The sequence below is a fragment of the Lineus longissimus genome, chromosome 17 (assembly GCF_910592395.1).
Source record: "Lineus longissimus chromosome 17, tnLinLong1.2, whole genome shotgun sequence".
NCBI lineage: Eukaryota > Metazoa > Nemertea > Pilidiophora > Heteronemertea > Lineidae > Lineus > Lineus longissimus.
Window position 1 is genome coordinate 7,014,457 of NC_088324.1, and position 17,063 is coordinate 7,031,519.

Sequence of the window (17,063 nt, forward strand, 5' to 3'; positions counted from 1 at the left end):
ATCCGGTTGAATCATTTGCATGTTAGATTTGTTTGGGAATCAGTTGCAACAGACAGCCCTTGAAGAACCCTCTGCATGCTATTGTATGAACCATCAATTCCGTTGAATGGCCCCATTCATAAAGACACTGACTGCCTGCATTGCTGACCATAAGCATTCTGAACCATCAGAGTCACTCGGTCCGTTATCTCCCCTCATGGTCAAGCCTCATGGTTGGTGTAATGGAGTCCGGGTCGGCGGAGTGGATCCAAGGTTTGAGGGTCAAGATGACCACAAGGGGAGTTATCAAAGGTCACCAGCTGTCTGACATAAACAATCACCTGCAGCGAACTAAAATTAATCTTCAAAATGAAGAATTTAGCAGGAAATTCCTAATGAAAGCGAAAAAACCTTTGTTGGATCATAGTTAACCGATATATAGATATAGAACCAAAAGAAAAGAAAAAACTATAGTATTTGAACATTTTTTAAAATGCCTGATAGTGTTACATAATGAAGAGACAAGATTAGCTGGGCCAAAATACAACAGATACATGAACAACTTGATATACAATTGCCTCCTGAAAAACTTCATTCAATTATCTTGTTCTATCTCTGTGATACCTTAAAAAACCTGTGGACATTTACTTTCTGGTCGGACTGTACATATAACCTTAAACCTTGAACAGGTTTACCGCCGTTATCTAGATACAATATTTACTACCAAGACAGATGAGACGTTTGGACGAGATTCGCGGTCGGGTCACTTCAGATTTTTTCTGTATATAATACACCTAACTTAGGACATTGCATCAGTCGACTGTCAGATTCCTCTTTGGCTGCCACATTCCTCTGTAAGGTAAGTTCACAAGCTCTGCTTCGAAAACGACCCATTGTATCTTTCATTGACATAACTATCATTTATTTTGTTGTAGACCTAGAGGGTACGTTATGTGGTGAATGAATCTATTATCAATGCTATTCTATCTGAGGTTTTGGGTATACGTTTTCAGGTCACTGCATGCACGGTATTCAGGTGGTTGCTGAGCAAATGCATGAAGTCGAAATCAATTTTAGCGACTTTTGTTTCACTCTTTGTATTCACAGCACTTGCTGCATGAAAATTGCAAGACTTAAATTGTTAGATGTTATTTCTAAAACTTTCAACATGGTTACGTCTTGATGAATTGTGTGATTCATTGATCATGTCGCTAATAAATCTCCGTTCCAGCGTATTAAAATGAAGAAAGTCATCATCATGCTGTTGCTCATTGGTCTCGTAGCTGTTGAAATGACAACGGCAAAAGGTAAGCGAGTGATTTTCAGTTTAACAAACATTTATATGATCCAGGGTTTTCCCACATTACCACGTTATTTTACCCCTTATCTCGCGGTTAAAAGAACTCAGGCCTCGCCGAATACACGGTCTCTCACTGTAAACGTCAGTTGGTCGATTTGACCGACTTACCCTGGTCCAGGGCCGATGTCATTTTTTGACTAGGTTATTGGCCAAACAGTTATCAACTGACCAACTGGCTTGATATACTTGATTTACCAATTGGTCAGCTGACAAATTGGCTTAATCAATTGACCAGTTGGCTTGTTGATTAACCTATCGCCTTGGCCAACTTGACTATTCATGCAAACTCTCCTAGCCTCAAGTTGGTCGAACCAAAACGTACCAAGCTGGTTGGTCGATGTTGACTAATCAGGTTTGTCGAGCCATGGCAGAAATGTCCAAGTGGGTTAGTCAATATGAACCTACAAAATCATCGTAATCAACTGGCAAAATTCAGTTAACAGACAAATCCTACTGGCAAGTTGACTTTAAGGTTTGTCAAGTGGCCAAAGAGTTTGGTCACTTAGCAGTTGACAAACTTCAATCAACATTAATTTGGTCAACTTACCAATTTTTGACCAAGTTACGTTTTCAGTTATTGTCCGTCGCACAGAGGCCTAAATTCCGATTGTTCTACCGATGTATCAAACAGTTATCAGGGCAAGTCAATATAACATCGACCCCCACAGAAAATTACCGTAGGGCTCGATAGACCTAAAGCGGCAAGGGCCAATAAACGGAATGGCCCGCGACGCTGGCATGTGATGTGAGGGGACATACCTTCTTCTAGATGAAAATACGAGCGTGCTATGATGCATCACTCAATATTTATCCAGTGCTTTTGTCAATATTCTTCTGGCCCACTTTTCCTTTTTATACGCATCGGTATTTGGATTGCCGGTGAGGCTGCTACTCGGTAACGTGCGTTCCCTAAGGATCGTACATTAATTAAGATTGTGCTAGGAGTGGCACTTTGAAGTGGTACTATGGGACGGAATGCTGCAGGACCACATAAGGGCGCTCTAAAGTTATCTCAATGAGGTTTATTAAGACTTCGCCAACTTAAATCTCAATAAAACTATTTTGACAAATTAATGACATGTCTCTTTCAGAGTTGTATCGCTCCAAGCGGTCGTACATGTAAGTAAACAATGACAATATGGTGCCCGAAGAAACCACAAATATCCTTCAAAAATCATATAATTAATCTATCTTTCTGACAGGATTTATCATAGACGTATGACTTATTTTTTATGTGAGGTTGAGACCGATTTCATAAATACATATGCCACTTACCACGGAACCAAGAGGCAAATTGATGGGATTTTTTCTTGGAGTCGAAATTTATTATCTAAACACCACGGGCATACTGTCGATGATTTGATTTTATCTGAAAACACTTATGTTAATAATTCACATCACAGGCCATAGGTGGAGTAAGGCGTAATGAACGAATTCCCCAGCCTCAAACATATACATTTATCATTATATAACCATAACACCCCGGGCAAATCGCAGACAAGATATCCTCTTGACCATTCGAGCAGATCTATGCTCGTTCGGCAAACGTCACTACTATGATATACCTGCATTGGCCATTCCTGATGGATGGCTCGATTCTTGGAGGCTATTTGATTCACGGCTTTAGCTAAAAGCCTCTGTCCTCTGTTTTGTACTGGCGAACTCTCTGCTATTTTCCTAAATGAGCCTGATCGTTTCGGACTGACCTTGGCCATCTAATATATACCGTTCTGCATGTTGAAGGCAACTCTGTAAACATAAAACATCGCTATTTGCCTTCTTTCATCATTCTCAGCAATTCAGTAATTGACTTTTTCAGCAGCAGGCGGAAGTAAATCTAGCGGTATTACTAAACAATACATTTCCAACCCAAATCAACCCCATGCCAATTTCATCCACAAAATGTTCTGTATTGTTATCTACCGCTAACTTTTACTGCGATTCTGAGTAAACAAAAAGTAATACCATAATCCATCGCCATGAGCCTACCTATGTTTGGAAATTTTACTTGACCATGTATGATGCAATTCGATGCCACTCAATCTCCTAGTAAACTTTGCAAGACCTCGCCCCAAGAAGACACTAATCAAAACCTATCTCTCTTCTTTCAGCAATGGGAGGGAAGGTGTTGAATGCGGATTTCCTAGAAATGTTTATTGCAGGGATGACACGAGGTGCTGTAGACCAAAAGGAGAAGATAATCCGAGTTATCTTCCTATACTGAAAAAATGCTTGTACGACAAGGATTGTCGATTTTGATGTACAAAATCGCCTGCTGCAATACATCGCTTGTGAATAAAAACGGCTTAGTTGTCATCAGCAATCACGCCTTTTGCGTTATTTTGTCTTTGCGATTTACAAATCAATAAGCCCATGCGCAATTTGGCTTGTCTAAGAGTTTCTGTAGACCATTCTGATGAACATTGACCCTTCATGCGTTCACCGGCGTGGACTTGGGGATCAACTTACCCGCTAAGCCAGAAACTTGGTGGAAGAGTGAAATTAAGGCAAAGACAAACCAAAAACTTCTGACTCCGAAACCCTGAAATGGTCATGGTTGTAATTTGGTCCTTCATTGGTCTAGCTCAAAGGTTTTCACGATAATTTGTACGATGAAGACTTGACAAAGACCGCGTATACGCACGTTTTCTACCCCGTATTTCGTGTAATTCCCTTCCCAAGACGCAGCATCTAGCTGTCATTACCACTGCTAAAAATAGCAGCTGCTGTTGATGTATGAAGCACCAGAACGCTTAGCGATCGATAGGAAGTACTCTCGGGCAGACAATTGAGAGTGGAAACTGTATACTTCGTTATTGATTTTACTTGGATGGATATCTGGGAAAAAAAGTTTGGCATTGACATGCAGGTCAAATAAGCCTTGTTCATGTTAAAAGAACTGTCACTGTACTGTCACTGTCGCTTTTCCATCTTAGTTGGCTCGACTTAAACGTTATTTTGCCCCTCATCTCGCAGTTAAAAGATTTCGGACCTCGCCGAATACACTGTAAACGTCAGTTGGTCGAATTGACCAACTTGCACTGGTTCAGGACCGATGTTATTTTGGACTAGGTTATTGGCCAGCTGACCAAACATTTATCCAACTGACCAATTGTCTTGATGTACTCGACTTACCGGACCAATTAGCTGGATACACTTGGCTTACCAGGTTGGCCAACTGAACAATTGGACCGATATACTTGGCTTACCAGGTTGGTCAACTGACCACTTTGCTTGATTTACCTATTGCCTTGGCCAACTTGACAGTGAAACTTTGGGTTGATCGCCCTACCAATTGAATTGGTCACCTTGACCAATGTGTTTAGAGTGAGAGAAAATATATCATCATTCGAGACAAAAGGTCATCATGCACATGGTGAAGGGCACTGTCGGTATTGATTGTCTGACCCAAACCGCGAGGGTGGAGCTAAACTAGTGGCCAAAACCTCAGCTACGCCTCAGTTTTGGTCTACATTTTAGCTCCAACCTCGCGGTTTGGGTGAGACAATCAATACCTCCAGTTCGGTATCAATTCCTTAAATCATCAGATAAGGAAATCAGTTGCGTGATCGTCTAGTTACGAAACAATGAAAGGGTACACAATTTTGTTGCTCTTTTGGAAACTAGACAGTTCACCTACAAGTGTATTTTTCTACTAAATTGCTTTTTTACAAATTTATGGTTGACTAAAATATAACGAGTTTACAACAGTATTTAGTTTGACCAATGTTGGTCATATCGCACGCTGTCTATCGTTTGATCTAACCCGCCCATTGTCCGAGAGCTGATACCCCATTGTCATGCTCGACTATCTGCTCAGGGATTAGGCTCACGAAACAATAGGCACAGTCTTGGGAGGACTTCAATTGTTCGAATTTGGTTCTGAGGGGTCTGTAAACGTAGTGAAACTCCTGGTCGTAATCATACCTTTCAATCGACTGGGAGCGGCCGCCTCAACTCAAATTGATCGCAATTCAAACGCATAACAATATAATCATGATACATGCGTCAGATGCAAGTCAAATAAGTTAAATGAGACACCCATTGCAATTGTGATGCAAATTGCACATTTCGGCGACAATGACTTTTATAAGACACCAAAGGCGCATTTATCACGTTTATGCGAAGTTTTTGTCATACAAACTGTACTTCATGGGACATTTTGAATATCGGAATATTGGATGTAGTTAAAACGGGAAATACCTATGTTATAGACTACGTTTCTTTGCCCTTGATGATTTTCCCGTAAGGACCCCCCCCCCCCATTTCGAAGCCTTTCTGGGAGTACTTGTGATGACCTGATGAACTTTTGGATTAGCCGTTTAGTTCGTGTATCTCGGGAATGATTCCTAGCTACCGAAAGAATTAAAAGGTAAAATAATGTACTGTGTTCCTTTTTGGAACAAGACAGTTCGCCAACTAATGTAACTCTATCACAAATAGCCATTTTAAATTTGGTAATTGACTGAAAAATAATGTGGCGTGCATGAAGCACCAGAACGCTTCGATAAAATATTGTGACAGGCAAATAAGCCGCTGCTTATGTTTAAAGGCCATATATCAAGGTTTTTTGCCATTTTCTGCTGTAAGACGATTTCAAAAGTGTACCTAACACTTTATACAATACAGAAAACCAAATGCAATTAGCTCCATCCATTTTGAAGATATAGCCAATTATGTGTTTGACAACTTGATTACCTAATCAGGCTAGCAACTGGCTTGTTAGAGCCAGGCGGCGGGTTCAGCAAAAGTTGTGATGTAGATCAGGTCATCTGTACATGTCATGCAATCATAAAAGCAGGAGGGCCTTAATTAATTATGCACACCTGGAAGTAATGTGTTTCATTCACTATGGTGTATTGTGTGGCTCCGAATTGTGTCAAGGATAGCACAAAGAACAATCGAATGACGGATGGGACCCATTTTCATGAATTTCCAAAGCCAGTTGAACGAGAGAGGAGGAAGCTGTGGATTCGGAAGTGCAAACGTTTGGAGTGTTGGAAGCCTGGGCCTTCGGCCAAACTTTGCAGTGATCACTTTATCGATACGGATTATCACATGAAGCCGGATATCTGCATCCAACTGAATATTTAATGCCACTTGTTAAAAACAGCTGTTCCAACCATGTCAATTGCATTTAATGCCCGAGGCTGCTGAGGTCGGTTGTTGTGTAGGCCCTATTGGGGCCTGTGATACCGCATAGTGTCTTCTTGTGTTCCAGCCATAGCAAGGTGACAGCGACACAGGTCAGTGTCAGTGACAGCCACTGTCAATGACAGATTATTGTCATCTGACATCTAGGCCTATCTAACGTTGCACGGCATTATATCGTCACGTCAAGATGATTGTGCATAATACCGTCACTTTTAGTAGTTCAGCGTCATGACATAACTGGCGATACAAGACTGACGAGGCGAAACAATATACTGCAACATTAGTCTGTTCAAAATCATACATGTTATGCATCTGCAACCGTCTATCAATGTCTTCTTTGCTATATCGGCAGGTCTGCCATGCAAATTGATTAACCACAAATTCTAATCACTTTCATCCGAATGATCACTCTCGAACATGTACGGCTCAACGTTTAAATATCCTTCTGTATCGACCAAAACATCCTCAAATTCACTGCTCTCACTCTCTGAACTGTGTGCGGAAGCCATCTTGCTTTGTTCTGACTGACCTGATCTACGTCATCAAAAAATCCCTAGCGGCCACATGTGGAACTAATCTAAAGTTGTGTGTGGTGGGAAATTCAAATAGTTTAAAATTGAAAATTGAAATAACTAAATAATGACTTTATTATTAGAATGTTTTCAATGTCTGGGATCTTGTTTTCAACATATTTCATGAGTATCAAGCATGTTTTCAAACCTTGATATATGGCCTTTAAACAACTGTACCTGTGTACTTGTCCCCACCTGTCACGAGTGTGGATATTCCGCCAGTCATTTATTTCGCCAGTCACTAGTCATTTTAAAAATTATACGCTGTCCTATTGGGCATATGGTATATTCGAAGAATTTTAAAGTTGTTGATAAGCATATAGGGAATAAACTTGGTATTTAACGTAGGCCTATATAGCTGGGAATTGTGTTAATCCGATTAGACTCATGGAAACACAAATAGAATATGAGATGGTGTATAGCTGAAGAGACTAGTTGTGGTTCTTCTGCCACAGTGAATATTGGGTTACAGGTCCCAGAATCCAATGCGGCCTCACACAATTCCTACATGTGACCTAATTTAACTGCAAACCGTAAAGACATTTGCCGGATCGAAGCCGGTTAAGCAAACCCGCACCGTCTAAGTGGGATTTCACTCCAGCTTAACTGACCTTGTCGGAACCGACCCGGGATGGGTTTAAGCCGGTTCGCTTTAACACGCACCGAGTAAAACGTCATATTGTTAACACGTTCTACCTTTCTCTGCCCATCCAAAATTTAAATCCGGTTGAATCATTTGCATGCTAGGTTTGTTTGGGAATCAGTTGCAACAGGCAGTCCTTGAAAAAAAACCTGCATGCTATTGTATGAACCATCAATTGTGTTGAATGGCCCCATTCATAAATACCCTGACTGCCTGCATTGCTGACCATACGCATTCTGAACCATCAGAGTCACTCGGTCCGTTATCTCCCCTCGTGGTCAAGCCTCATGGTTGGTGTTGGTGATGGCCACTTTTATATACTTTTTATGTAGATCGTATTACAAATACATGTACCAGAAATAAAAAGTGTTTTTCGTAAGGCTTTTTCAATGACCGATTTCAAATGAAAAGGAAATCTGCGCAATCACAATCCTGCCATATCATTAGAAAACTAAATTTCTAACAATATGCTAAAACTGCATTGGATTTTGTGCCCTAGTTTGGGAAAAATCGTTTCAAGTAAGTGTTGATATCCATCTAAATTAGACTGTACATGTCCGTCCAAACTTATCAGATTTGTCGTTGTAGTCTAGATCACCATCACATCTCCATTTCGACGGAAGACAGCTTGTAGCATTGTCACAACCAAACTGCTCGGACGTACATGTCGTTGTTCAATCACATGTGAGCTCGTCTGCCTCATCGGTGCAATCTTCCTCACCATCACACTTCCAAGGGTTCGGGATACATTTTTTCTCCTGTCTGCAAAGAAATTCTGTCGATTCGCACTCGTGAACGGTCGTGGTGCAGTCATCTTCGTCAGTACCGTCCGCACAGTCTTCATCACCGTCACATCTCCAACGAAGTGGAAGACAACTGCGGTTATCACATCTGAATTCTGTTGAGTCACGCTGAATTTCAAGAGCGCATCCTACTTCGTCTAAACCATCGATACAGTCGTCCTCTCGATCACACTTCCACGAGATTGGGATACATTTTTTCTCCTGCCCGCATAGAAATTCTGTCGATTTGCACTGAATGGTTATGGTGCAGTCATCTTCGTCAGTAAAGTCCGCACAGTCTTGAACACCGTCACATTTCAAAGGAAGTGGAAGACAACTGTTATCACATCTGAATTGTGTTGAGTTACATTGAACTTGGTCAGAACAACCAACTTCGTCGACGCCATCGAGACAATCGTTCTCTCCGTCGCACTTCCAAGAATTCCGGATACATTTCTTCTCCTCGCTGCATAGGAATTCTGCCGATTTGCACTGACCAGTCTCGTCGCAGTCAGCCCCGTCGCTACCGTCCGAACATTCTACCATACTGTTACATTTCCAACTCGATGGGAGACACATCTTTTTATCACGACATCTGAATTGTGTTGAGTCGCACTGAATTTGATCAGGAAAAGCAACTTCGTCGACGAATATTGTACTGCTGTTCTCATGTTGCAGCAACGACACGAAAGTGGCTGACCCTCCTGAGCGGATAAAGGATGGTGATATTGTACAGATCTACCACGGGCTTACCAAGCGACCCTTGAACAGGTATGCAACTAATAAGCGGTGTCCTAGCTGCTTTCATTCTCAAGATTATCCTTCCCTTTCATATCTCAACGATCAGAAGGATATTGGCGGATTTTCTCTTTTATCATGGCTTTTCGTTCTTCTCTTCAGCCATGATGTTGGTGCACCAATGAACCCTGCCATCATGGAGGTTTCTTGTTATGTAGACCACAACATTAACATGTCGGCGAACACGCTTTGGAGAGTGGTAAGTTTTTTTCCAAGTCATTTAAATATATATCTTACTCAATTAAATTGTGATTTGAATTTGCTGCCGACATATTAATATATTTGGATTTAAAGGTAATGAGGTTGTCATCAAGTGGAACTCTGGAAAACGAACCCCTCCCTGTTTTGTTCGATAACGGAAACGATGCATGGTCAGAGCGAACAGTGACCTTTGAATACAACGAGTCGCTCTAAGAAATCTTCGCTCCATTTCATATAATGGTTACCCGCAGTACAAATCTCAGTTCAATATATGATGATCCATCAAATTGGAATATAGTAAACAGTTCAAAGCACAATCGTGTGAATAATACCGTTATATATTCCGCATATTATGCTCCCTTGTACATGTAAATGGGCTATAGTTTTTACCAAATATCTTTCTTCATCAAAATTAATATTTTTTGGTGTCTGTCATAAACAATAATACACATTCCTCACTCTGTTTACCTTTCCATGAGGCCCTGAACAAGTAAAATAATCTCCCTCTTGTTAGTCATTGAACAAGTGTAATAATCTCGCCATTGTTTACATTTATCACTTCTTTGTTATTTCAGGAGATCCTGAACAAGTATGACGAAGGTGAATACTGGCTGTCGATACGATCTCATGTCCGCCTGATCCACGTCAATACCACGTCAGCTCTCAGGGTGAGTGGGCAGCTTCGAGAGGTCGTCACGCAGAAATAAATTGCCTATCAAGTGGAATGCGACTTTGTTCATTTAATAACAAATCGTATGACTCTTCGGGCTGAACTAGTTCTTAAAAATGCATTACAAATTGATACTGACCACATACTCGTGCATTCTGGTGTAGTATGGAATTGTACATATCCAGGTCGAAAACCCAGATACATGTAAGACTATAGTATGTTTCTTACTATCTTCGTAAGGAATTTGTCAATTTTGTGTCGTGTATCTGTAGGTACTTTCATAATTTGCCCTGTTTCTCAGTTACGATCACAAGTAAATATCTTACAAACATCTCACAACGAATGTACTTGCACATATGTCTGAAATTAAATACAACAACTACAAAAAGTCGTATTTTCTTTTCCGCCTTGGTGAAAGAAAATGCATGTTCGGCCTGAACAGAAAAGAAAGCATCACTTTACGGGTCCATGCAGGCCAATCATTGCGATAATGGTGTTGTCCTATTTGAATAACACCCCCACTACAAATGGAAATAAGGACTGAATATAATTCCGTACCTAAAAATTCAGCACTTTTCATATTTTACTGATCAATGTTTCAGGTGACAGGCATCATCTTACCAGAATGGGGTTTTGGGCAGCAGGAAGTGGTGGCTGACAGGAGCATTACCCAGGAGTCGCCAATCTGGAATGTGGAAGAGCACCTTTACCTCAAGGATGAACAAACTATAGAATGTGAGCTCCGGTTTCCTCCTACATAATGATAATAATATTATTGAGTTCTTATATAACGCCTTTCCATGTTTCCGTGCTCAAAGCACGTTTGGGATATCATATTATTATTACCCCGGTCTCCACAGAAATCAGTCGGGGGGGGGGGGGGGGGTTCAAGAAGCAACCAGAAGGTGCTCACTTGAATTCGACCAGTCTAACAGACGTTGAGTATTTGATGATGAGCAATGTAAACGAAGGTGAGTATTCTTTCGCCTCCAGTTTCCTCGTACGTTGCAAGCTTGACGTGGAGTATGTGTGATTTGTTATATTTGATGATCGTCGTTGACTTTGATATACAGTGTAGTCGTCAACTGAACACACAGGCCTAAAATCTTATACTTATAATATTATCTTAGTACTACATATACTGACAGGATTCGTATCATATGACTTTATTTAGTATTATGCACGTATACATGCGTAAAATTTACAAGACTTGTGTAAGATTTCTAGTCAAGATACATGTATTAGATGATCTTTTAACTGAGAACCTTAGAAGGATCTTCGGAATCTTCCAGAAATCTTGCAAAGACTGTACACGAATCTTAATTAAGGTATTCCCTAAGAACCTTACCAGGCTCTTTCCCTAAGTTTTGTAATTTACAAGGTGGTAGGTGTTTCACTAAGAATAATTATTATCATATTGTTATCGGTTTTTTCTTAGTACATGTACATTGCCGGTGTATGTTTCTGGCCCTTTGTATGTTGACGGATTATGAAGTGTATAGATTATTGTTCTATAGTGACCACGACTGTCGTCAGCCTGGATATCAAAGTGCATAATATAATCCTTTGTTGTTCGGACATTCGGTCCCAGGATATTTGAAATCTTTACACATGCTTAAAACGTTTGATAGGTCAAAAACATACCAATGCTGACTCGTCGGATAATAAATAGTTGAATATCCAGCGTATGTTTTTACTAACAGAAGCTCACTATCTAATCATGTTTACCATTGTATCAATTATGCATCCTCTCATTTAATTTAATTGGCTCAAGATCTGAGCCACCAATAAATTGTCTGTAGTTGATGCTTCGTTTATTCGAACGATTTGTTCCTTTTTCATTTCAGAAGACATAAGAGCATCACCGCTTATCCCAACGAAACCCGTATACCTGTCATTCTGGGATAAATTCAAGGAGCTTCAGGTGAGGTTGTTGTATTTCTTACTACAAAATGCAATCGATGAGAGTTGCGAAAGTTGAAAAATTATGAATCGATAGCAGTTCCCCATGCCGACTTATCGGCGGTGAATATCAGTCCTAAAGTCTTCTCCTTTCACCGCCGATAACTGCCGCCAGGTAATCTATCGGACGCACCATCATAAACGGGTGGCCAATCAAATTGCTCGACACAAAGTATTTGAATGACGGCCTGAATTGATAGTCCGGATCAGGTTACCCTTCTTCTATACAACATGCACTGTGCATTTGGGTCAGGTCAGCATCACTGGAACCGTTACTGAATGAACACCTGGTCTTCAATTATAATGGCTTTCAGTGTGTCTCGTGCGACTACCACGAGTGAGTGTAATGTTAGTGTTGTCGCGACAGAGGACGCGTTGGAAAGGAGGGGAATGCAGGGAGACTACCGATAAAGTAACAGCCCTTCTGACGTCCGTCAAAGATGGATATACGCACAACGTCGGTGGATCGGCATGTTAGTTCCCTGGTGTACCTCTTTGGTTGCCCCCCCCCCCCCCATATCTTAGTGATTCCATCCTAAACACAGCTTGAAAGATCATGACTAAATGGAGTAGCAGGGAAAAAAAAGGTATCGATATGTACAGCAAACAAACAAAAACTTTCAGTAAACGAAAACATTACAACTAGCAATACACTAGGGCAATATTTTCATACCTCTAGCCCTTCGTTTGTATTACACAGTTATAAGTAAAATAGTGTGCATATTCTTCCAAATGTTTTCGTGTTTATATCTTCTTCAGATGAAGATGTTGTCGTCGCGTGTTGACGAGAGTATCGATCACAGATATGCATCCGCGCCTACCGACTGGCCGTTCGATGAGAAGAACGTGGCCTACTGGCTCAAAGAGACCGGCAAGGAAAGCAGCGTACGTATACCACCCGAAATTGGCTCGTCCCGGCCCCTCAGAAAAATATAGAAATTTGTAGACGTACAGAAGTTCCAAAATTTGAAATGTCATAGGCATGATCGGGATAGAATATCCGATGAACAAAACTATAACGCGATTTATTCTCTGGGCTATTGACAATCATGGCCTCTTGAGCCATACCATATTCCGTCAGAAGTCTGTAGGGCTGGACAGGTTTTCCAGTGGGGACAGTTTTTACTTTTCCGCCAGCTTCAAACACAGTTTCCACAGACGAGTTGAATGACGTTGTAGATCATTTTGGAGCACATTTATGTTATGTTAGAAGCCATGCCTGTGAGCCAAAACAAAGGATGTTTTATGGCACAGAAGTTTCAGCCAAACGAAACCGAGGTACGTCATGCGATTTAGCTGGGTGACATCACGTAATATCACCTAGCCAGCACGCCTATTACTTTTTTTTCTTCAAAATTAATCGAGTAAGGAATAATTTCCTTTTTATTCTCCTCTTAAGGCTCAAATACATCTCGTAGGGAACATCGTCAGTTGGTATTCCGCCCTTCCCGGGTTCTTGCTCTTCGTCCTCATCTTTACAGGGATCGTCCTGGCGAGGAAGCGCTCTCTTACAGTCGTCAGGGAAGGTGAGGATCACTCCGAATGGTTGTCATGTAATGTCCTGCTCTGGCAGACACTGTACTCCTAGCTCATAAAATCCAGACAAGATTATTATGATATTCTTTACTAAAATTTAATTCAGGTTTCATGTACATAATAATTCGTGAAATGATACGATTTTTCTAAAATCTTAACTACAATTCTTACAATAATCTTGTAACGATTGTGCGTGCGCATGTGAACGAAAGTGAAATCCTTAATACATATCCTTCTCACCCATTATTTTTCATTCAGATTACTTGGCACAAATGACCTTTGTCGCCGAGCTCCTTATCGGAGGTTATCTGCTTAATTACCTGCCTTTCTTCGCTGTGGAGTCGACGTATTTCCTCTACCACTACCTACCGGCCGTCCTGTTCAAACTGATTTTTGTAGCCATTCTCGTGGAGCAGATATATTCGGTTTTAGCGTGAGTAATAGTTCGATTTATATCATTTTCCAATTTCTCTTACTTGGGGACACTATCACTTTGGAGAATAAGTTTCTAAAACTAGCCATAATATCGTGCAGGAAACGCCTGTCATCCAACCGAGCTGACCTAACTTTGGATAAGGAACATGTGCGTATCACATTTAAAAAGCAAACGTGAGTGCTTTGTACTGTACTGAATTAAGATACAAGTGTGTCACGAGGGTATAAACCAATCACTACCAAAATCATGGAGGCATTTATCGAATGCGGTCATGCATTCATTGCAGAGGTTTTTTTCCTTCTTTATAGACCCCACATACAACAAATGTGGGGTCTATATTGAGATTACTAGCAGAAGGTACTAGGCTTCTGCATTCTTCCCAGGTTATATTATGGAGGTAGTCCAGCAAAACTGCTATTTCAACTGAAAAACTGTCACCCCTGTCCCATCAAACTAAACTCGATCTAGTGCACCTGGCAAAGATTTTTTCGAAATTCGGATAATTTTGATGACTTCGAAGCGTTTTTATGCGCCGATTTTCTGATTTGCTTTCAAATCTCCGGCACGATTCTGTCAATCACACGCACATTAGCATAAGCTCCGCCCCGTAATGTTGACGTCATATCCTCATGCATCATGGCGGCGGTATCTCTTTGCCGAAGTGGGGGATCCCCCGAAGTGGCGAGCTGTCGAGTATTTTGAGCAAAGAACGACGGTTGAATGTAGGAATAAAATATAGGAATAGCCTTAAATGCTTATCGATGATCCATCCTGCCCATCTGAAAAGGTTAGGGTGCTGTTTAAATGTTATTGAGCGTGTGATTTTGAGAAAGCGCGAACGTGTTTGTCCGGAAATAGATCATCCGCGAAACGGAATAGACTTCACTCCTCCATACGTAGTAGTGTACTGTGTGGGCCCGTGGGGGCTATCAAATTTGCTGACAGGCAAATTTCAAATTTCTGGTTTATTCAATCACACTTATAGAGGTTCAATGCAGCGTTCTGAGACATTATGACTGTTTTCCGTTACCAACCAGGACTCATGAAACACGCAAAACAGTTCAATGCAAAGGAAAGAAAGTCTCGAACTCCATAATGGCGAGAAAAGGCCTCGTTATTAATTTGTGGTCGTCGGTATATTCACTTTCTCTAAATTACAGCAAAGATCCAAGACTCCAATACCTAGCGGTTGGTATGATATCTGTGTGGATGACAGCTGTCGTGCTCGTTTTCTACCAATACTATGGACTCAGTTGTGGCTTCAAGCAGTACACCAATAAGCAGCTATTAGACATGGTATTCAGATCTTGGGATTTTATAATGGTCGAATAAGTAATGGCGAAGCTACTAATGAAGATCACAGAGAATGCACATCTACCTGGGCTTGTCTTCCATATTTAGAAACGGTTTTAGATCGGTGTGTCTTGAGTATATTTAGCGTGCACGCCAAACTAATTGATAAGCATGCATGCTTACGTCTCTCTCTGCACACGGCTCCGTCAATCGACTGGTGAATCTGAAGATGGGGCTTTACGTAAAACGTACCGGGAAAAAAAATAAACTTATTTAGACGACGGCTGCGTACCAGCAAAATGAACTCAACATGTAGAAAGCACGCAGATCAATTTTTAGCCTGCTGTAAACACGATGGCTGAAGATATCGGCTTACCTGGAGAGGAAATGACGACACAAAAGAAACATACGAAAGACTAGTTCATTTTGAGGGGCGTTAGGCCCGCATTTATTATTTTTATCCGATTGTATCCCTCCAACACTGTATAATGGGATGACCTTGTTTCTATTGTGTTGCAAAGGTAAACCAACACCTTTACCCACCGTGTATAAATAAACACATACACGGTGCCGTATGAGCAAGCAAGCCATGACGAATCAAAGATTCAATGCAGCTATGCTGTATTTCTATGAATACAGTATCATTTATAAGTGTGTATATTATTTTCAAAATAAATCATGAAATTATACATTTGATGTTTATATGCGAGCCTGATTTTATTCATCCGGAAATGACCCGTCATTTTCAATATTCGCTGCCTGTCGATATTTCAAACCCCTGGTGAAATCCATGCTCTTCAGATGGATTGTAGCGGTAGCAAAAAATCGTCCAATCAGAACGCCCCAATCAAACACAGCAGCATCGTTATCCAAGCACGCCTTTTCATTGGTTGTTATCTCGGCTGCCGAAGGTCTGCTATTGTATTTGTTATTTCACATCTACTCTCAGTCATGTCTCCTGAACCTTGCATCACAAATGCTAGAAAGGGCTTAACACAGTGCGTGTGACGACATTAAATGCTGTGTCAAGTGGACCCTAGCCGACGACGCACGCGCTCATAAGAATGAAACAAAGCATTTGATTGCACTCCAGATATTAACGTATTTACGTTGGTATCCACATAAATGAGACATAATCGAATACCCCAGAATTACATCTCGATTTCAAACAAAGTTTAACAAAAGGCGGTTGAAATCCACGATTATATCACGCAAAAAACACTTCCTGCACACTCGGATATTTGAACAATGGCACATGACGATGAAGTTTAACTGATGTCTTTTAAGATGAAGTCATATTTTAGTGGTATCTTTTTTTTTTAAATGTTCTTTTTCTGGTGATCAAACATATTAAAAAACTTATCTGACCAATGTTTTTAAAATGACCGCGATTTTGGGCCAGTGACAGATGTAGGCGAGGTAGTTCTGAATAAAGAGTTTCCTAACCAGAAAAAGAAAAATCTATTTAAAAAGAACCATAGAATGTTTCATTGGCAGACATATTTCGAAGTGGTTGTGCCAAGCATTCTCTTCCGCCACATACACCTCTGGTTTATGGAATGGACGGTTTTTTAAAATTTCAATAGCTTTATCCTTCTCCGGTTTCATGCGCACACTATAATTCGTTCACTATTTTTTTATTTTGTTCTTACCCACCGGTATAAAAGAATACGATTT

General features: G+C 40.8%; 2 protein-coding genes and 1 long non-coding RNA gene across 3 annotated transcripts; 2 read left to right on the forward strand and 1 right to left on the reverse strand.

Moving 5' to 3' along the window:
• Positions 1–8,382: 8,382 nt before the first annotated feature.
• Positions 8,383–9,028, reverse strand: LOC135500986 (low-density lipoprotein receptor-related protein 8-like). The gene is made up of 2 exons (XM_064792704.1): positions 9,018–9,028; positions 8,383–8,956 (listed from the first exon to the last, which is right to left on the reverse strand). The coding sequence occupies exons 1-2, from the start codon at positions 9,026–9,028 to the stop codon at positions 8,383–8,385; spliced, it is 585 nt and encodes a 194-aa protein (XP_064648774.1).
• A 3-nt stretch (positions 9,029–9,031) lies between these two features.
• LOC135501884 (uncharacterized) lies at positions 9,032–10,812 on the forward strand. The gene is made up of 4 exons (XR_010449662.1): positions 9,032–9,261; positions 9,391–9,487; positions 10,065–10,157; positions 10,762–10,812. It is a non-coding gene; the product is annotated as an uncharacterized LOC135501884 (long non-coding RNA).
• Positions 10,813–11,111: 299 nt separating this feature from the next.
• Positions 11,112–14,094, forward strand: LOC135500987 (protein O-mannosyl-transferase 1-like). Its single transcript, XM_064792705.1, has 5 exons — positions 11,112–11,130; positions 12,007–12,083; positions 12,881–13,006; positions 13,521–13,647; positions 13,916–14,094. The coding sequence occupies exons 1-5, from the start codon at positions 11,112–11,114 to the stop codon at positions 14,092–14,094; spliced, it is 528 nt and encodes a 175-aa protein (XP_064648775.1).
• The last annotated feature ends 2,969 nt before the right edge of the window (positions 14,095–17,063 follow it).

Coding starts and splice junctions, on each gene's coding strand:
- LOC135500987 (XM_064792705.1), top strand. Junction 12,084..12,880: donor ATAAATTCAAGGAGCTTCAG/GTGAGGTTGTTG, acceptor TATCTTCTTCAG/ATGAAGATGTTGTCGTCGCG. Junction 13,648..13,915: donor TCTTACAGTCGTCAGGGAAG/GTGAGGATCACT, acceptor TTTTTCATTCAG/ATTACTTGGCACAAATGACC.